This window comes from Schistocerca cancellata, chromosome 6 (genome assembly GCF_023864275.1).
Source record: "Schistocerca cancellata isolate TAMUIC-IGC-003103 chromosome 6, iqSchCanc2.1, whole genome shotgun sequence".
In the NCBI taxonomy this organism is placed as follows: Eukaryota; Metazoa; Arthropoda; class Insecta; order Orthoptera; family Acrididae; genus Schistocerca; species Schistocerca cancellata.
Genome location: NC_064631.1, coordinates 583,158,427 through 583,180,814, shown reverse-complemented (window position 1 = coordinate 583,180,814; position 22,388 = coordinate 583,158,427). Strand labels below are relative to the sequence as shown.

General features: G+C 39.0%; 1 protein-coding gene across 1 annotated transcript in view; it reads right to left on the bottom strand.

Moving 5' to 3' along the window:
* The window catches only part of LOC126190706 (trifunctional enzyme subunit alpha, mitochondrial), a 157,446-nt gene that overhangs the window by 113,604 nt on the left and 21,454 nt on the right, over positions 1 to 22,388 (bottom strand). Inside the window, exon 4 of the mRNA XM_049931175.1 lies at positions 1,907 to 2,157. Coding sequence (XP_049787132.1) covers positions 1,907 to 2,157 — 251 coding nt within the window. The remainder of the gene's footprint in view (positions 1 to 1,906; positions 2,158 to 22,388) is intronic.

The window sequence follows — 22,388 nt, the reverse complement described above, 5'->3', positions numbered from 1 at the left end:
AATGCTCATAGGAAAGACGATTGAGGGGCTAATTTCTTGAAATGAAGAACAATTAGAAACACATTTCACGGATGTTTTATGTTGGGGAACATAACAGCCAATGCATATGCAATAAAAATACTCCATTTAGATTATAGCCATAACGTAAAGAGTGAATTCGATGCAAAAATTGAAAAATGCTAATTTAAGATAAATTTTACACGATACGAGAAACGACAGGGGTCATGTTAAAAGGATTTGTGGAAAATAATAAAACGATTGTTCTGAAGAAACCAAATGGAAAACGTACTTTGCATGAACTAAATGGAACTACAATGAATTGTTTATATTTGATCAAACACAAGGAAATTAAACAGAATGCAACGGCCTTATATAATTTAACAGTTTCAAGAAGACATACTCTCATAACAGGCACAGTAAAAATAGATATAAAGAAAGGCTCATCACACAGGACATCAGGAATGTAGATGAGGATTTATTTAGGATTACCGAAGTATATTAGAATCAACTGAGCATCAAGTTCAATAACTAAGAAAATGAGAATTATGTGAACATAGACAAAAAGAATTTATTTAATAATGTTACTATTGCAAACACCACAAGATGATGGAGATGGAGAGGAAACAAAAGAAAAGAAATTCTAAAATGAAACAAGTTAGGTGTTACAGAGTGGAGATCTGCAGATTGGGGATTTTTGCTGACTTGTAGTCATTCAAGCTGTGGTCGATTTAGGTGCCGTCGGGTAGGAAGGGCAAAGGCTGCCCAGTCTGGCATGCTCACTGCCCTGGTGTTGTGGCCTTAATAGAAGCTATGTGTATGCCAGCTGGTGTTGCTTCTGGTATATTCCATCAGCTGATGAAAGTACACTCATATCAATTTAGTTACACTCCAAATGTATATTCCTGCATGGCAGCATCTAACACCTTACACAACAAATAAAATTTGGAAATAGTTAAAGTCTCGCATGCCCCATCACTTACTTTGTAAAACTGCGATGTCAGTTCATTGTTGCAAGCAACTACAAACAACATAAACTCAGTTTCAACATGTTAATGCTTTTTCAGGTATGCATTCATTATTTTCCATACAATTTCTTTGTTTATGAATAATCTCGTCTCTACTTGATTGTGTTAAGGGTAATCTTAGTTTTAGAATACCTTCAGTTTCAATAGCTACTATTTTTCGTTGCTTGTAATTAACCCAAAAATTACACAGTACTAACACACTAAATTTGGGCTATTATGTATTGTCTAAATTTGAGCTTAGTCAGACTAAACAATTTTGTCAATACGACTAATCTGTGCCATTCCCATTTTAGAATGCTGAGAACAAAGCCAAAATATATTGGGTAGAGAAAAAGGAAGAAATGTAATGAAATAAAATGACTGAGGCAATACATGCTGACAGAAATAAAACTATATAAACACTGAAGGCCGCTAAAATATTTAACAAGTCGTGATTGATGTTATAAGTATTTAGCAAGACTTAAGTTTCTCCTTCAATATTAATTTCACGTAAATTGGAAGAAAATGTTAATTAGGTGCACAATTGGAAAAGAAACTAGTGCCTTGCCTTCTTCACATATAAGAGAAATTTTATGGATTCATATGTGTTGACCTACATCGAATGGCTTACTAATTAACGAGAAGTAATGGTCTACAACATCTGTTTCAGAAGAGGGAGGTGGGGAGAGATTGGGTGGAACTATTTTTGCAGTTGATTATTTACCAAAAGTTGGTTAACATTAAGAAATGTGTAGGAACAGTACTGAAAGACAGATGACTAATGCACAGTTAAGTCTACAGCAACCTTTTATCAAGCACTTGATGTCAAATGCCTGATAATAACTTCCATCTTTTTAACAACAGATAAATTTAATGGCAAATTTTCAGGATCTATATCCAACCTCTCCTCTGGTTTTCCAGCTCCAGGACCAAGTGGGTCAACCAGTAAATCCACAATACCCGATTTCTTTGCCTTATCTGCTTTCACAGTCTTTCCAGTAAGTGCCATATCCAAGGCATTTGGCAACTGGGTAATCTTAGGTAATCTTTGAGTTCCACCAGCACCTGGCAAAAGGCCTAGCATGACCTCTGGAAGTCCTAAACCAGTCTTTCGGTCCTTCACCGCTACGCGATAGTGGCAAGCCATGGCAACCTGAAAGAGAAAAAAAAAAAAAAAAATAAATAAATAAATAAAATAAGAATATTAAGATTAATCACAAGTCCTTTTACAGACACTAGGAAATGAAAATTGAAGACAATGAATTTAAATGAGTAGTAAATAGATGGGCATGATGAGCAGAAACTAAAACAAGGCGAATGCTGTCCAGGTCATATTTAAGTGTGATTTGGATTAATGGTTCAAGCAAATGCATCAATGAGCGTGTGTCAGGGTGTGTGTGTGTTTGTGTGTGTGTGTGTGTGTGTGTGTGTGTGTGTAAGTAAAGGGGGGGGGGGGGGGGATGGTGTGAATATAGGTTAACACTAGTAATGTACAGTAGTGATCTACCTTCAGATGATATGATATATGATATGATATGATCCTGCTTTGCCACAAATGCATATTAACTTGCACATGTGGTTAATGTTATGTTTTGTCAGATATGTTTCTCAGCATGACAATGCAACAACAGTACAATGCATGAGACTGCCCTCAGGAAAAGCAGTCGACTGAACCAGGTACTAAAATAATGATGGGTGTGACAACATTGGCTCACATATGCAGCAAGAAAAACACGGTAACTAAAGGTGATATGCTGTACTGAATTTATTTGGACATAAAGTTAATAAATGACAGGTTTTTGTGGGAATATGAAAAAGTTTTTGATGTTGCTAAAAAGGAGACCACAGACAGCATCAATGGCTAAGATGTTGAGGAACGATGAGAGACGCAAAACACGGAAGTTCATTTATCTTATGGGCTAAACAAGTGTAAATTTCATGTTGTTACGGAGTGCACGGAAATGATACATCTGGTGGCACCAATACCACGGAAACCAATGGAAAGAAACATGAGGACTATACTGAACACTGACTTTGCGAACATTTTTAGATGCTCAGAGGCCATGCTAAAGATCTTGTACATCTTCAAAAGTAGCAAAGAAATTCGTAAAAGTGTTGCAGCTCGGTTCTACCTGGCAAAGCAGATGACTCTTGTGACTGACTCGGCAAAATTACATCATAAGGAAGGTGTTGCGAGAAGGCTCAGTAACTAAATGCATTGGCACAAGAACATCTATTCAGTACGCTGGCATTGCAGAAGTCACTGCCCATGGCTTTTGAAAGGAGAAATTGTGACACAGTCTTGCCAGGACTGTGGAGTTGCTGATACAACAGGAAAACTAGGGCAATGATGTCGTGGTTGCTCCAACAGTCAGGCCTCACATCTTGACATGGAGGGCAGAACCGTTACCATTTCAGAAATTATAGTGGACCAGGCTAGCATATGTGCTGCCAAATTTAGACTCTCAGTCTCAACTATCGCAGCTTCTAGTGACGAGGGGGTGTTCACAGCAGTCTTCGAGCCGAGATGAGTCAGCGAATGGATACCACCAGATGGTGTCTTTGTTAGCCACATGCCACTGCCTGTCCCCAGTGTGGATGCTGCCGACTTGGCACCTTCCTACCAGTGGGCCACCTGCTTGGTGACTCATCTGACGCCAGCTGATGTGGACTGAGATTCGAGCCTGGGCTGTCTAGCTTACACCATATGGGCAAACACTGTCTCTGTTCATCACCCTGTATGGGTATATTGTACTGCCATCATTCACGCTAGGACCACAGTTTGATCCCGCCTGATCCAGCACACTTAATGCTGAGCTACAGGGGCAGGCCAGCTGCCATAGGGGCTGTGCACTGTCTGACACATGCAACTCCACTCCATTCCTGATTCAGCACTACAGCTACTGTGCTGATGCTCACCTGAGGATCCCACGTGCTCTCCCTCCGTTGGACTGTTGTCGACACTAGCAAGCTTAGCTGGCCAGGGTCAGCCTACATCAGAGAGAGCACTGGCCACCATCTTCACTTTGGAGCTTTCTAACAGGACTTTTTCAAACCAATACCATCTCCATGACAGATCACTGTCCAACATCTGTCACTACACCACTGCAGCCACATACAGAGTGATGAATTGGAGATATCCTGAACATATCACCTACACCCATCCCAACCACTGCAAGTGGTGATAGAAGTGGTTGCTGCCACCTCTGTCGATAGCCACAACTTGCAGCATCAACATGCCATAGGTTGAGTGTCTTCTTTATTGCGTTCTGGGTACTGTAAAAAATGTATATTAATTTGCACCATTCAGTACAGGAAATGTATTGTGAGCAAGGAGTATGGCTCATTGTTTCTGTTTGTGTAATAAGTTAATGGTTATGAATGGCCGCTCAGGCAAAGAGACTAAATTACACTAGTATGATATTTGAGGGTCCTCCTTGTCATTTTATTTCGCTCTCTCATTGTTTATAGTCGTTTCTGTAACTGATAGACGACGAAGAAGAAGTTACACCTGAGTAAACATTGCAGACTTTAGCAGTTCAGTTAGCTGAGTTGAGGGCAGGAAAAAAAAAATGGATGAGTAACAGGAGGCTACAGTAGACAACAGGCCTGCATCCAGTGTACCTACTCCTGCTTATGTAAACATAAGACAAAAAAATGGGATGAGTGGTTGACCGGATATAAGTAACAACTTGTTGCTCTGGGGATAAGAAATATTAAGCATATAGAGAGACTGAGTGACTGCAGGAAGATAGAATATGTCTTAGATAAAATTTCTAGTTGGTGTGATGAATGGCAGCTAGCTATAAACGTGGGAAAATGTAAGTTAATACGGATGAGTAGAAAAAACAAACCTGTAATATGTTTGGATACAGTGTTAGTAGTGTACTGCTTGACACAGTCATAACATTTAAATATCTAGGCATAACATTGCAAAATGATAAGTGGAATGCCGTGTAAGGACTGTTGCAGGGAAGACAAATGGTAAACTTCAGTTTATTGGGGGAATTTTGTGAAAGTGTGGTTCATCTGTGAAGGAGACTGCATATATGGCACTGTTGTGACTTCTTTTTGAATACTGCTTGACTATTTGGTAACTGTAGGTGACAGAGCAAATTGGGATATTTTTACTTCCCTCTTGTTTGGCCATCTGCCTCCTTAAAATTAATTTTTTCATGTCTGACTAATTACCATTAACATGCATGAGTATAATCTGCATTTTCATAAAAGAGAAGGGTTGGTCCCCAGTTTTAAAAGACATAACACCAGACCTAATTTTGTGCTTAGTTTTATGTATGTCATTAATTTCCTAATTTATTTTGGCTATTCCTAGTTAGTATCTTTTGTTATAGGGTGAAATCAGTAATTGTTTCATAACTTAAATTCTATTGTTGATTTATAAACAAATACAAATTCTGTACTAATTATAAACAAGTGGAGGAACAACTAATAGTTTTCTTAATGGATCTATTTGACTCTATTCAAAAACATGTTAGCAAAGCTAGACCTTTATTAATTCCAAATTAATTACCAGTTTTGTCAAAAGTATTGTTTGTGTAACTATATCTGGTAATTTCATGATTTAAACAAATACTTCGGCTTAACCCACATGATAGAAGAAACTGCTGAGAAGAACCAATGTTTCAATGCATTCAGTTAATTTAATGAGGTATATTTTAATTGTAATTTCTGTAAATTAAACATTGAACAATGTGTAGTTTCAGTACCTATTATCGTGATGATATGTAATGGCCCAATTTTTGGGCTTGAGACAGTCAGCCCACAGCTGAGTTTCAGACGAGGAACCTGTATTGGTTAGACAACAACAATGTGTCAATTTAACAATGGAATAATGGTAACACAAATAGGCCATGTGTTAAAACAATGACAGTGTCTGTTCAATATGTAGGGTACCATATTATTCTCCAAGAACTGTGAACTGTGTGGTTAGGTTTTACTGATCATAGATGTTCAATGGTAAACTACTGTAGTAGTATGTTGACTTATGCTTGCAAACTGTTAATGAGGCTTATCAAAATTTGCCAATAGTTAACTGGCCATATAACTGTGCATTATTGGAGGGGGGGGGGGGGGGGGCGGAGGAAGGGTCGTGAACAGTGAAAGATCTGTTAAACGCAAATATGCACCTGTAAGCTACATCATTTAAAGTAGTCAGTGCTGAACTTCCACCCCCCCATTTTTCAGGCAGTATACCAACGCAGCACATCGACACCAAGGACAATCAACAATGAAATAAAACAGGAGAAAATCACATTTACAAGGTCAGACTGGAGAAGGACATCAAAACAGTCCAGAGGCGTGCTACTTGATTTGTTACCGGTAGGTTCTAACACTTACGTGTTACGGAGATGCTTCGGGAAGTGAAACGGGGTTCTCTGGAGGGAAGGCGACATTCTTTTCGAAGAACATTATTCATAAAATTTAGAGAAGCAGCATTTGAAGCTGACTGGTGAACGATTCTACTGCCACCAATACACACGGTATGTAAGGACCACAATGATACAAGAAATTAGGGCTGATATGGAGGCACAGAGACAGTCACTTGTCCCTCACTATTTGTGCATGGAACAGGAAAGGAAATGCTAGTAATGGTACAAGGTGCCCTCTGCCACACACCGTATAGTGGCTTGTGGAGTAACGATGTAGATGTAGACCCAGAGATTAAATAACAGTAATATTTGTGTGGAAGTAAAAGGTCAGGGGAAATGAATTAACTCATGTTGTTGTTGTTGTTGTTGTTGTTGTTGTTGCTGTGGTCTTCAGTCCTGAGACTGGTTTGATGCAGCTCTCCACGCTACTCTATCCTGTGCAAGCTTCTTCATCTCCCAGTACCTACTACAACCTACATCCTTCTAAATCTATTTAGTGTATTCATCTCTTGATCTCCCTCTATTACCCTCCACACTGCCCTCCAATGCTAAATTGGTGATCCCTTGATGCCTCAGAATATGCCCTACCAACTGATCCCTTCTTCTAGTCAAGTTGTGCCACAAATTTCTCTTCTCTCCAATTCTATTCAATACTTCCTCATTAGTTATGTGGTCTAACCATCTAATTTTCATCATTCTTCCGTAGCACAACATTTCGAAAGCTTCTATTCTCTTCATGTCTAAACTATTTATCGTCCATGTTTCACTTCCATACATGGCTACACTCCATATAAATACTTTTAGAAAAGACTTCCTGACACATAAATCTATACTTGGTGTTAACAAACTTCTCTTCTTCAAAAAAGCTTTCCTCGCCATTGCCAGTCTACGTTTTATATCATCTCTACTTCGACCACCATCAGTAATTTTGCTCCCCAAATAGCAAAACTCCTTTCCTAATCTAATACCTTCAGCATCACCCGATTTAAATCTACTACATTCCATTATTCTCGTATTGCTTTTGTTGATGTTCATCTTATATCCTCCTTCCAAGACACTGTCCATTCCGTTCAGCTGCTCTTCCAGGTCATTTGCGGGCCCTGACAGAATTACAATGTTACTGGCGAACCTCAAATTTTTTATTTCTTCTCCATGGATTTTAATTCCTACTCCGAATTTTTCTTTTGTTTCCTTTACTGCTTGCTGAATATACAGATTGAATAATGTCGGGGAGAGGCTACAACCCTGTCTCACTCCCTTCCCAACCACTGCTTTCCTTTCATGCCCCTCGAATCTTGTAACTGACATCTGGTTTCCGTACAAATTGTAAATAGCATTTCGCTCCTTGTATTTTACACCTGCCACCTTCAGAATTTGAAAGAGAGTATTCCACTCAACATTGTCAAAAGCTTTCACTAAGTATACAAATGCTAGAAACGTAGGTTTGCCTTTCCTTAATTTATTTTCTAAGATAAGTCGTAGGGTCAGTATTGCCTCACGTGTTCCAACATTTCTACGGAATCCAAACTGATCCTCCCCGATGTTGGCTTCTACCAGTTTTTCCATTCATCTGTAAAGAATCTGCGTTAGTATTTTGCTGCCATGATTTATTAAACTGATAGTTCGACAGTTTTCACATTCGCCAACACCTGCTTTCTTTGGGATTGGAATTATTATATTCTTCTTGAAGTCTGAGGGAATTTCGCCTGTCTCATTCATCTTGCTCACCAGATGGTAGAGTTTTGTCAGGACTGGCTCTCCCAAGGCTCTCAGTAGTTCTAATGGAATGTTGTCTACTCCCGGGCCCTTGTTTCGACTTAGGTCTTTCAGTGCTCTGTCAAACTGTTCCCGCAATATCACATCTCCCATTTCATCTTCATCTTCATCTACATCCTCTTCCATTTCCATAATATTGTCCTCAAGTACATCACCCTTGTATAGACTCTCTATATACTCCTTCCATCTTTCTGCTTTCCTTTCTTTCCTTAGAACTGGGTTTCCATCTGAGCTCTTGATATTCATACAAGTGGTTCTTTTTTCTCCAAAGATCTCTTTGATTTTCCTGTAGGCAGTATCTATCTTACCCCTAGTGAGAGAAGCCTCTACATCCTTACATTTGTGCTCCAGCCATCCCTGCTTAGCCATTTTGCACTTCTTGTCGATCTCATTTTTGAGACGTTTGTATTCCTTTTTGCCTGCTTCATTTACTGCATTTTTATATTTTCTCCTTTCATGAATTAAATTCAATATTTCTTCTGTTACCCAAGGATTTCTACTAGCCCTCATCTTTTTACCTACTTGATCCTCTGCTACCTTCACTATTTCGTCTCTCAAAGCTACCCATTCTTCTTCTACCGTATTTCTTTCCCCCATTCCTGCCATTTGTTCCCTTACGCTCTCCCTGAAACACTGTACAACCTCTGGTTTAGTCAGTTTATCCAAGTCCCATCTCCTTAAATTCCCACCTTTTTGCAGTTTCTTCAGTTTTAATCTACAGTTCATAACCAATAGATTGTGGTCAGAGTCCATATCTGCCCCTGGAAATGACTTACAATTTAAAACCTGATTCCTGAATTTCAGTCTTACCATTATATAATCTGAGACCTTCCAGTATCTCCAGGCATCTTCCATGTGTACAGCCTTCTTTCATGATTCTTGAACCAAGTGTTAGCTATGATTAAGTTGTGCTCTGTGCAAAATTCTACCAGGCGGCTTCCTCTTTCTTTCCTTACTCCCATTCCATATTCAGCTACTACGTTTACTTCTCTTCCTTTTCCTACGATCGAGTTCCAGTCACCCATGACTATTGAATTTTCGTTTCCCTTCACTGTCTGAATAATTTGTTTTATCTCATCATACATCTCATCAATCTCTTTGTCATCTGCGGAGCTAGTTAGCATTTAAACTTGTACTACTGTAGAAGTGGTGAGCTTTGTAGCAGCTTACCCGCATTCCTATTTTCCTATTCATTATTAAACCTACTCTTGCATTACCCCTATTTGATTTTGTATTTATAACCCTGTATTCACCTGCCAGAAGTCTTGTTCCTCCTGCCACCGAACTTCACTAATTCCAAATATATCTAACTTTAACCTATCCATTTCCATTTTTAAATTTTCTAACTTACATGCCCGATTAAGGGATCTGACATTCCACACTCCCATCCATAGAATGCCACCTTTCTTTCTCCTCATAACAACGTCCTCCTAAGAAGTCCCCACCCAGAGATCTGAATGGGGGACTATTTTACCTCGGCTGTAGTTACCCCTTGCTTTGAGCCGTTCGCAGTGGCAGCATAACAAGGCCAGATCAGTCAATCATCTAGACTGTTGCCCCTGCAACTACTGAAAAGGCTGCTGCTTCTCTTCAGTAACCACATGTTTGTCTGGCCTCTCTACAAATACCCCTCCACTGCAGTTGCACCTACAGTACGGCTATCTGTATCACTGAGGCACGCAAGCCTTCCCACCAACAGCAAGGTCCATGGTTCATGGGGATGAAAGTGGTAATGTTAGGGAAGTTAAGGGAAATGATGTAGGATTATCAGTGTCCAATTTGGAGTCTAAATCAGCCTTAGTGCCAGACAAAGTAAGTGTGTGCTGGAATGTGTGAATAATAACATAAGTGATTTTGATTTATATGCAGTAGTATCTACCTCACTGAGAGATAATGGGTGTTGTATACAGGCTGTGGAGCCTGGTCCAAATGCGACCCTGAATGAGCACATACAGGGAAGCACATTTGCCAATGGTTTTTGTGTCCTGCAGAGTGTAACTGTACACAGGAATTTTGTTGTAGATTCCGCAAAGGATTGACAGGAATCTATTGCTGTTAATTACAGTAAAACCTTGTTTTCACATTCCTGCGTTTCACATTTTCCCGCATTTTACATCAATTTTTGACAGCCCCAAAAGAAGTCCTATTCTCTCAATACAATGCTTTCCCATCATTAATGATTCTACGTTACAACATTTTGCCCCCCTTTTTTTAACTTTATCACTACTTTTAACAATGATTTTCAAACAGATTTCAGCAACAAAAATGCATCAAATTTCTGCTCAGTCAGCCTTGGAAGAAAGCAGAAAATGCAGACCATAAGCATAGTTGTTGGTCATGTAACATAGCATTAGTGTGGTAATCAAGATTTGCATTGTCAGCATGACAGGTGTTTGGAAGGGTGGCAAAGTACACCGTGTACCTTAATAATGATCACAATCTGATGAGAGTGACTAGTAGCAACATTGCTTCTGCACACCGTGTTGTATTACAACAGCTTTACTTTCATTTCACAGTCATTTATACAAATACACACTGTTTTTCAAGATGGTGGTTACTTCTGCGTGAAATACTCTAATCCGTATTAGGCACACAGCTTTTGGTTGGTATGACCTGATACCAGACGTAAACACTCCTCCTCAAGATGCTCCATAACATGGTGACAGTTTGTGTCCTCTTTCTCACCCAGAATGTCCCTGAACAGTGTGACCTCCTTGGCAGCAACAACTTTTAGATTTCATGCCAATTTTTTTCTGTTTATGAATACTGCCAACTGAATTGTTACAATCAATATTGCGTTACAAGTTCTATTTGCCATAATTTGATAATGATCACAATATAAAGAGAATGACAGTACAAGTAATTTATTTTTTTGTGTTTCCTATGCTTTCCTGTGTATAGTTTCCTCCATTTGACACTTTGTTAGGTCAGTCCACTGAAAAGTGTGAAATGGGGGTTTTGCTATATGTTGTAGATAATGAAATGGTACAGTAACATTTATTTTTGAAAGATGCAGATTTGTCGTCACCTTTGATGGCACCACTCCCTCAGAAGGTGGAAGGCTAAATACTTTCAGGAATTGGTGCTTGAGGATCAGGAGGATCATGAAGTTGATGGATGACATATATACTAAGTGTGAGAGAGAACATTGCTTGAAAACTGATATTTTGCAGCGAACTGTGTAACTCAGTGGGACATTGTTACAGCTCAGGGAGACTGATGCCAATGATGCACAGTCACAGGACCCTCCTGTGTTAAGGATGAACCAACTAAACTGTGTACAATGCCATCAAGATTCAATGACATTAAGTAGTCTGTACAGTTCAAAGAAGTATGGCACTGGGAGTAGCATCCAATCCGTAATTAGCTCTGAAGTAAAGGAAACATGTAGCACAGTTGATTAACATTTGTGTGTGGAAGTACCATGTACAGTTTATGGATGAGAATAGTTTTAGAGATGTATTTTCTAGAAAAACTTAAGGTGAAGTTTTGTTTAGAAGATAAAGTTCTGAATGTTGTGCCTAAGCATTGAGTTAAGAAGCCACTGAATAAACAAGGAGAAATGCTGAGTATGAAACACAACTGGATAGTGTTTATTAACAAATCTATCACAGTTGCAGTAGATATGTTTGGTGACTAGTTCTGAACCAACTGGTTCATTCTCATACCTGACCTACTGAGGCTGCTCTGAAAGACAACAAACATCAAAATGGCTATACATGCTACACAAAGTAACTACAGCTGACAGCTGCGACCAGCATGTACTCGCCTAGCAAGTTGGAACCGAACTACTTGTTAAATGGGCACATGTTGATTGTGCAGGCATCCATGATTACTTTTTATACCATGTATTGCCAGTGTGATGTTTGTTTTAATATCAGGCACTTTCAGAGCAGCTTCAGTAGGTGAGGCTTGAGAATGAACCATTTGGTTCAAAACTGGGCACCAGACATATGTATTGCAACTGTGATATTTGTTAAGAAATGTTTCATGAAATATTGTAAAAAGTTGGTGGTTCTGTATCAAAAAAGGTTAAAACTGAAAAAGCGATTGAGTATGTTGATTTGCTGTGGGGGAAAAAGTGAAGAGAACTTACTAAGAAGAGTGTTTTGCAATACTATTTTATTAGTTTGTTAAATGGTGATTCAATGGAGTGATGTCTGTGTGTGGGAAACAAGAAAGTTCAGTGGGCAAATAGCAAATCAAGGTGGATGCATCACTGTTGAGCACACACGACAGTACGTACAGCAATACTGTGACGAATGACACAGCAAAGTCACTACAATAAGCATCTTAATTTCCGATACCATCATGCTTCCCAACTCCGCTTTGCATAATCTGTATCTATTTTAAGCAGAAAACCACCTGATCACTTGAGCTCCCAGTGTATCACTTGCCACCAGACTGGGTTAAATATTAAGAAATAGTAATTAATTTAATAAGCTGTTAATTTATGTTGTGGTTCACTGCTGGATTAGAATAAAGAGAATTGGAGTAATTTGTACAAACATGTTAAATCATGAAAAGCATTGTTAATTTTCCAGAAATTTAAACAGACAATTATCTGACAGACTGGATCTCCCAAAGGGGATAAGAGGGTTGTGCCACAAATCTACCTTAGTAACTAGGTACCATGGCACAAGGACATCTATTCACCAGTCTGATGCTGCCAAAGTCATGGTCCAGGTATTCTGAAAGGAGAAATTGCAACACTATTACAGTATTGTCAGGACTGCATAGTTGCTGATGACAGGAAAACTGGAGCAATGTCACAGTTGGTCACTAGTCAGGCCTCACACTTTGAACTGGAGAGCAACATCGTTACCATTTCAGAAACTATAGTGGACCAGGCTAGCACACATACTGCCAAAACTAGAGCGACAATCTCAGTCATCACCAGCTGCTCGTCAAGAGGAGAGGTGCACACCAATCTCCGAGCTGACACGAGTCAGCAATCTGCCATTGCCAGACGACATCTTCACCAGCTGCTTGTACTCAGTCTTAATGCTGCTGACTTGGTGCCTCCCATCAGGGCCCACCATCTGGATGATTTATCTGCTGCCAGCTGCCTTTCTACTGGACTGATGTTCAAGCCTGGATCATCTACTTCTCTATTCAGCCATTTGCCCAGCTGTCATCACTCAAATGAGTGAACATAGTCACTGTAAGGGCATGTGCCACAGCTGCTTGCCTTTGCCCTATGTGGGCACACAACATTGCCATTATCCATTCTGGAGGCTGTCATTTGATCTCGCCTGGCCAGTACACTTCTTGCTGGGTGATGGGGACAAGCCAGCTGCTGTGGGTGCCGTGCACATTCTTGTCCTGATTCAGTCATTGTGCTGACGGCATCCCCTTGCCTGGTGCCCCCATTGTCTGAGGGAAGATGTCACACATTGTTCTTTCGCTGGGTCACTGCATACACTAGCACACTTTGTCAAACGAGCCTGGTCTACGTCAAGGTCAGCACTGACCACCTTCACAGTACCATGTTCACAACTGTATCTTATGAAGTGAAGGGGTTTTTCTAAGCAATACTGTTTCTATGATCATTCACCACTCAACATCTGCTATCACAGTAGTGCAGTCACAACCCAGGGTGGTGAATTGCAGAGATCCCAACCTACCATAGACAGCCTCACAACCCACCTCAGCACTCACCCTGGCCGCTGCTAAAGTGAAGGTACACTCTGCTAATAGATGTCTGAAAATGAAGCTAAGTCAGGAATAATAATAATAATAATAATAATAATAATAATAATAATACTAAAAACTGTGCCAGATGATATGTTAATGAAGATTTTATAAATTTACCACTATGAGGGTGAAATTTGCTCAGATACAAATAAAATAATTCAAGATTATTCTTAACATAAATAAAAAGGAAATGAATTTTGATCTGTGAAAGAAGACAGAAGATAAAAATTTTTGAGTAATGTAGGGAGCAAGCAGATTAGGGTATGAATAACTACATGTATTATGTAACATTAAATATAGAGAAAGGAGTCTGAAGGACACTGTCACCAATAGCAACACTGAAGAAACAGTATTTGTGTTCACTGCTATGCACACACTTGGTTGGAAACAGTATTTCCTAACAATCTGATTGTCCAATGTAATTTCTCCCGATTTTGCACTCCCACAGCTAAAAGTCATGACCCAGTCCTGTGTTATAAATTAGTCTGGGGATTGTTTTGTCATTTTTCACACATAAATAATGCCAAGATTCTGGATAATTTAGGGATATTTGTTTTAAGAGAGTTTCAGTTACACAATATGAGCTGTTAACTTATGCCTGCACAGACTTCAAAGGCACAACTGAGTGTAAGATTCCTAATGGCAAAATCATGATACAGACAAGCTCATCTGCATCTTTCAGTTTCCAAGTACTCTTTGATGCTTTAGATTTTCACTTTTGGAACTGACTCTCAAGAGTCACTTACATTTTCAGAGGAAAATTCAGTCTGCAGTTGGAAATACATTTTTATTTGGCTTCCACCAGTTTCAAAAAATTAATTTGTTGTCTTTAGAAGCCTACAAAATTAACATTATAAATTTTTAGACCTTGATTATTCATTTATGTAAAGTATAAGAAGTGTATTTCAGAAACTTACTAAGTATTGGTTTAGCAGATGTCAGTATCTTTTTCACATGCCTCATGCTTTGACACTGTTTTAAAATACACCAATGACTGGTTAATTGTACGGTGAGATCAGATGATTCACAGACACCACCACCACCACCACCACCACCACCACCACCACCACCACCACCTACTGCACATACAAATGTAACATAACAGAAATTTATTACACATGTTTGCCTTTTAACTTCTGTCTTGGGCATATTCAGTGCTGGCTGTTGGATCTGTTTCTTCCAGGGTCGCTAAGGTCCTGTCTTCCACCTTGTTCGTGTACAACCTCTTGGACATCTACCAGTTGGCTAGTGTACAAACACTCTGTTACAGAGATTGCCCTCTGCTCATAGAATGTGTCCTGCCCATTATAGCTTTCTTCTTGCAATCACTTTGACAATATGAGCATTCTCAAACCACCGATCTTCATTATGTCTTCTTTCCTATCTTGCAGTTTTTGCATTGTATACAGGGGCATATATTTTCCTTAAAATCTTCCTCTCAACACCACCATAAATAATTCTTAGCTCTCTAATATGTTCAAAAAGCTCCTTGTGATAGACAGAAATAAATTTATAGTGTCCATTTTCCTTTTTATGAGACTGTTGTTATTAACAACAACATATTGGTTCAAATGGCTCTGAGCACTATGGGACTTAACTTCTAAGGTCATCAGTCCCCTAGAACTTAGAACTACTTAAACCTAACTAACCTAAGGACGTCACACACATCCATGCCCGAGGCAGGATTCGAACCTGTGACCATAGTGGTCGCGAGGTTCCAGACTGTAGCGCCTAGAACATCTCGGCCACTCTGGCTGGCAAAAACAACATATTCTTAGACACTGCAGCATAGCTTAGCATTTTAAATAAAGGTCTTAAATATAACACCAAAACTCCTCAATATAATACTACTGTTGCTGTTGCAACTTGCTTGGATACCGCTAAGTTCAACAGGTATGAACAAGCGAGACCAGTCACAAGGTTAATGAGCTGATCACAAAAGAAACTAACTACAGCAGTCACAGAAAGAAAAAGAAAAATAGTTATCTTTCTACACTGAAGCGCATTAATAAGACAATTGAAGAAGAAAACGCTTTCATCATAAAAACAGATGAAAGCAATTCTTCTGTAATCTTGTATAGAAATGACAATGTATATAAAACAGTGCAATTCTTTTCTGACAATATTCACACCATTATCAAGGCCACCCAAAACTTCACTAAAGCACTTAAAGTGGCCTTTGATTCCAGTAATTCTTTTTCCCTCCCAAAGACTGTGCTAGATTACTAAGCACAATCCCAACACAACTACTTTATATTTGCAACATAAGATTCATAAAACTAATTGGCCTATTCGTCCAATCATTAATGGAAATGGAAGCCCTGGATACTTTCTGCCCCCCCTTTCAAAAAAAAAAAAAAAACCACCACCTTCCCCCTGGCCATATACTCTCATCTTGATACTACAAATTTCTACTAACATTCCTGTACATGAAACAATCCACATTACTGAAGACAATTTCACTAAATGAAATGGATGAATGGATTCAAATGAAATTAAAGAATTTTGCAGTAAAGGAAGACATGAAGCACATCAAATCACTTAGATTTCACTGAATTGCTTCCATGCTAAACTAAATTTACATATGACATAGGAAATCAACATAATGAAATTAGTTTTCTGGGCACGAAACTGCATTTAGTTGACAGTAAAATTAACTTTGATATTTAAAGGAAAACAACCACAACAAGTGACATCATTCACGCCTCTTCTTGTTACCCCTTTAAGCACAAATTTGAGTTCTTTCACACTATGATCGTCCATATTATTAAGATGCCCCTAATCTCTTCTGCTATTACTACTGAACTTAATAAAGTATACAGTGGTCAAAAACAAATGACTTGAGCCTTGCATGAAATATTTATAAATATAAAACCAACAAGAACATACATTTGTCAGCAATCAATAAAAATGGTCTTACTGTTAAGAAACACACTACTATCCCATTTCTATGGGACATTTCATATTGTATAGCTGCTTTGTTTAAAAAATATAACACTGTGACTCTTACCACCAATAATGTCACCAAGTCTCTCTTTATACACCAGCTGAAAATTTCTCAAATCTGGGGTATGTAAAATATAACAATGTATGTCTGAGTTTTACATAGCACAGACATCCAGGGCATTTAAAGACCCGCTTTCATGAGCACTGTGGAAATTCATATGAATCAGCTTTTGATGAACATCGCAAAATCTAGAAACTCTCTCTTCCTCCTCCAGCCCTGCTTAGCACGGAAATTTTGCATATGATTGAGAAGTGCTACAAAATGAACCTTTTAGAAGAATTTGAAATATATAGACAGTCTCAGCCAAGTTTCCAAAAGAGCTCTTCTGTAAGCAATGATCTATTAAATACAGTTATGCCAAAGGAAGGGGTGTCACTATACTGGTCAGTTTTATAGCTCATTTGCTCATTTAATCAGTATGAATAATGTGGAAATATACATAGTGTGTCCCAGTTCCATTAGGACTGCTTGTCTGAAATTCCAAACTGCAATACCATCTCATGGTGAGCTGCAGAATTTTGATCCTTGAAGTTTCAAAAGCAGCAGAATAGAAGGCCAAAGTGTTAGCATTGTGCCAGCAGGCATCCTGGCAGTGAATGAATCAAGATGTGTCTGACACTCGTTGGAAAACTGTGATGGAGTAGCAAGGCAACATCAAGTTGTGTATTAAGTACTGTGTTTGTGCGCAAGAATTCATCAAATTTTACCCAGATACCAAGAGACATTTTCCACATTGCTCCTCCACAATAATGCCTCAGCCCACGAATCGATGATTTTGTGAGAGTTTTTGGCCAGCAGATGGGTCACGCTCCTGGATCACCCACCATATTCACCAGATTTGACCTCAACTGAGATCCGATTGTCCCCCAAATTGAGGCAATGAAAGTACACTGTTACAACACAGTTAAGGACATCTAAAATGATTGTATTCCAGCACTAAATGCAGTTCCAAAAAAGGACTACAGTGACTGTTTCTCAACACTTTCAACACAATTTCAGCTGCATACTGACTCAGCGGAAGACTATTTTGAATGAATACAGTGATTTTGTGAACACAATCCATTACTTATTTTTCATAGTCACATTCCTAACAGAACTGGGACACACTGTATAATGCAACATTACTTGCCAAAAGGTAGAATTGAGAGATTTGGGGTGATGTGGAATGATGACATAGCCATCTCTAGAACATGCTTAAGAGGGGAAATTTCTCCCAAGATACAGGCTGTACTCTTTCTCTCTGTTCCATCACCTACAAGGCTGAATGAGTTCCCTTCAAGACAATACAGTTTGTGAAAGAAAAGTGTGAAGATTAAGGATTAAATTTCCAAAGATGTGGTTGTTAGGACACAAAATAAGCTCGGATAGTTCAAAGACGGAGAAAGAAAACTGAGCACAACTTTAAAAATGAACCACATGGTGTTCACCTTCTTTGATTTTGAGAAATCTTGGGAAAAAATAATTTAGGGTGACTGCACAGAGATTTGAGAAGCAACATTCCTAAATATGAGTATATACTCCTTGGTTTGTGACACTTTCAATCTGTGACAGTCCCCTTCAATCCAAGGACTTAATTCAACTTCTAAGAAACACAGCTTCTTAAACTGCTGGTTGGTTGCTCTTGGGGAGGGGACCAAACAGCAAGGTAATCGGTCCCATCGGATTAGGAAAGGATGGGGAAAGTAGTCAGCTGCACCCTTTCAAAGAAACCATCCTGGCATTTGGCTGAAGTGATTTAAGGAAATCATGTAAAACCTAAATCAGGGTGGCTGGACGCGGGTCTGAACAATTGTCTTCCTGGATGCAAGTCTACTGTGCTAACTACTGTGCCACCTTGCTTGTTGGCTTGGAGACTGTGTCTAAGGCTGGGATGAGGACTTTCAGGAATCTCCACAATGGAAAATAATGTATTTATTTGACTAAGACCAGGCAGGCATAAGATATTATAGTAAGAAGACCAACAGTTACAGATCTAGTGAAGTTAGACTCATGTAGACTAGAGTACTAAATGGGAAACTATTGCACTTCACAGCTGGCCATCTAACAAGAATGTCAATGACAAAATAGCAGTTTAAGCAGTGATTTACTTTGAAGTGCTGTTTTACCTTGGAATACGCATGCACGTAACAACTGGCCTTAAACTTACCAGTTAAAAAAAAAAAAAAAAAAAACACCCTTGCTGTTGCACTGTACTATGCAGTAAAATGAGCTACACTTGTGGTAGCACATATCACTTTGATAAAGTGATGATGTAGATTAAAACTAAAGAAACTGCAAAAGGTGGGAATTTAAGGAGGTGGGACCTGGATAAACTGACAGAACCACAAGTTGTACAGAGTTTCAGGGAGAGCGTAAGGGAACAATTGACAGGAATAAGGGAAAGAAATACAGTAGAAGAAGAATGGGTAGCTTTGAGGGATGAAATAGTGAAGGCAGCAGATGAGGGCTAACATAAGTCCTTGAGTAACAGAAGAGATACTGAATTTAATTGATGAAAGGAGGAAATACAAAAATGCAGTAAATGATGCAGGCAAAAAGGAATACAAACATCTCAAAAATGAGATCGACAGGAAGTGCAAAATGGCTAAGCAGGGATGGCTAGAGGACAAATGTAAGGATGTAGAGGCTTATCTCACTAGGGGTAAGATACTGCCTACAGAAAAAGAGACCTTTGGAGAAAAGAAAATCACTTGCATGAATATCAAGAGCTCAGATGGAAACTCAGTTCTGAGCAAAGAAGGGAAAGCAGAAAGGTGGAAGGAGTATATAGAGGGTCTATACAAGGGTGATGTACTTGAGGACAATATTATGGAAATTGAAAAGGAGGTAGATGAAGATGAAATGGGAGATATGATACTGCGGGAAGAGTTTGACAGAGCACTGGAAGAGCTAAGTCTAAACAAAGCCCCAGGAGTAGACAACATTCCACTAGAACTACTGACAGCCTTGGGAGAGCCAGTCCTGACAAAACTCTACCATCCGGTAAGCAAGAGGTATGAGACAGGGGAAATACCCTCAGACTTCATGAACATAATAATTCCAATCCCCAAGAAAGCAGAGGTTGACAGATGTGAAAATTACCGATCAGTTTAATAAGCCATGGCTACAAAATACTAACACGAATTCTTTACAGATGAATGGAAAAACTTGTAGAAGCCGACCTCGAGGAAGATCAGTTTGAGTTCTGTAGAAATGCTGGAACACGTGAGGTAATACTGACCCTATGACTTATCTTAGAAAATAGATTAAGGAAAGGCAAACCTATGTTTCTAGCATTTGTAGACTTAGAGAAAGCTTTTGACAATGTTGAGTGGAATACTCTCTTTCAAATTCTGAAGGTGGCAGGGGTAAAATACAAGGAGCGAAATGCTATTTACAATTTGTACAGAAACCAGATGGCAGTTATATGAGTCGAGGAGCAGTGGTTGGGAAGGGAGTGAGACAGGGTTGTAGCCTCTCCCTGATGTTATTCAACCTTTATATTGAGCAAGCAGTAAAGGAAACAAAAGAAAAATTCGAAGTAGGAATTAAAATCCATGGAGAAGAAATAAAAAGTTTGAGGTTCGCCGATGACATTTTAATTCTGTCAGAGACAGCAAAGGACCTGGAAGAGCAGCTGAATGGAATGGGCAGTGTCTTGAAAGAAGGGTATAAGATGAACAACAAAAGCAAAACGAGAATAATTGAATGTAGTTTAATTAAATCGGGTGGTGCTGAGGGAATTAGATTAGGAAATGAGACACTTAAAGTAGTAAAGGAGCTTTGCTATTTGGGGAGCAAAATAACTGATGATGGTCGAAGTAGAGAGGATATAAAATGTAGACTGGCAATGGTAAGGAAAGCGTTTCTGAAGAAGAGAAATTTGTTAACATCGAGTATTGATTTAAGTGTCAGGAAATCGTTTCTGAAAGCATTTGTATGGAGTGTAGCCATGTATGGAAGTGAAACATGGATGACAAATAGTTTAGACAAGAAGAGAATAGAAGCTTTCGAAATGTGGTGCTAGAGAAGAATGCTGAAGATTAGATGGGTAGATCACATAACTAATGAGGAGGTACTGAATAGGATTGGGGAGAAGAGTAGTTTGTGGCACAACTTGACTAGAAGAAGGGATCAGTTGGAAGAATATGTTCTGAGGCATCAAGGGATCACCAATTTAGTATTGGCGGACAGTGCGAAGGGTAAAAATCGAACAGGGAGACCAAGAGATGAATACACTAAACAGATTCAGAAGGATGTAGATTGCAGTAGGTACTGGAAGATGAAGAAGTTTGCACACGACAGAGTAGCATGGAGAGCTGCATCAAACCAGTCTTTGGACTGAAGACCACAACAACAAGAAAGTGATGCTTTGCCCACACACTACCTAGAAGACAAAGAGTAAAGAGCATGCTGTGACAATGCTGCTGATGTCATCAAAAATGAAGACGAGGAGTTATTTGTAAAATCTGGGAGCATTCTGTTGTTGTATCTCAAGCTGTCAGTTTGATATTTACAATGAAACTGAGTGATAACTGTGATGTTTCCTTGGGAAAATTTTTAACATGTAAAGTAATTGTATTTGAGAGTACAAATTCACCTCACATTAATTTTTACCTTTTTTGGAGGTGATTCCTTTGTTAAGAAGACTGCCCTTGAGCAGAGAGATCTATCAGCTGATTTCAGTCTAAAAAAAATGTACACCTGCAACGCCAATTACTACACAAAGTTTTCCATGACTGGTCTCACCACCTCCCACTACACTGTCACAATCTTTGCCAGTCTCTCCTTTCCATACTTACTGTGATGCGGGTCATGCCTAATGAAGCCCGACCTATCCACTGACTCAACTGGCAGCAATGCAATGTGAGCTATGTCCTCTGTGCCCTCAAGCTCCATGTTAATATGTCTGACAGAACTTTCACAATAATGGAAATTGCTGGATAGAGCAATACGTAAAACAAGTGAAAAGCAACCACTCACAATAGTGGACTGATTCGTGAGACACAGAAACACACAACAGAGAACATAACAAAATAACAAAACAAGCTTTCGAGTACTAGCTCTTTTTCTAGTGAAACTACCTATTCACACATGCAGCTAAAGAGACACCAAAACACCAAGAGCAGTATCAAGATGAGGTCAAATCATTATGATAAGACAGGTGCGTAGATGCACATTTGTGACACCAGTTCAGCAGTCTAATTTCCAAATTGTTATTTTATTAGGCTACCAGTTTCAGCAATTTATTGTGCCATTTTCAATATGAAATAGATAACAAAAAGGGGATGGTGCAAGTCTTATATAAGGTGGCAATATGTAATAACATAACAATACCAAACTATAAACAAAGTTACAGCAAAGATGCAGATAAATTGAGGAAATACCAGGTGTACCGGTATGAAATGAGCGTTTTTTGTGAAAATGAAACACTAATTTTGAATTGAAAAGTAAAAACATTTTATTCGAAGTACTGACCATTGCTTTCTATACGTTTTGACCACCTTTCTGGCAATTTGTGGACACCACTCCAAT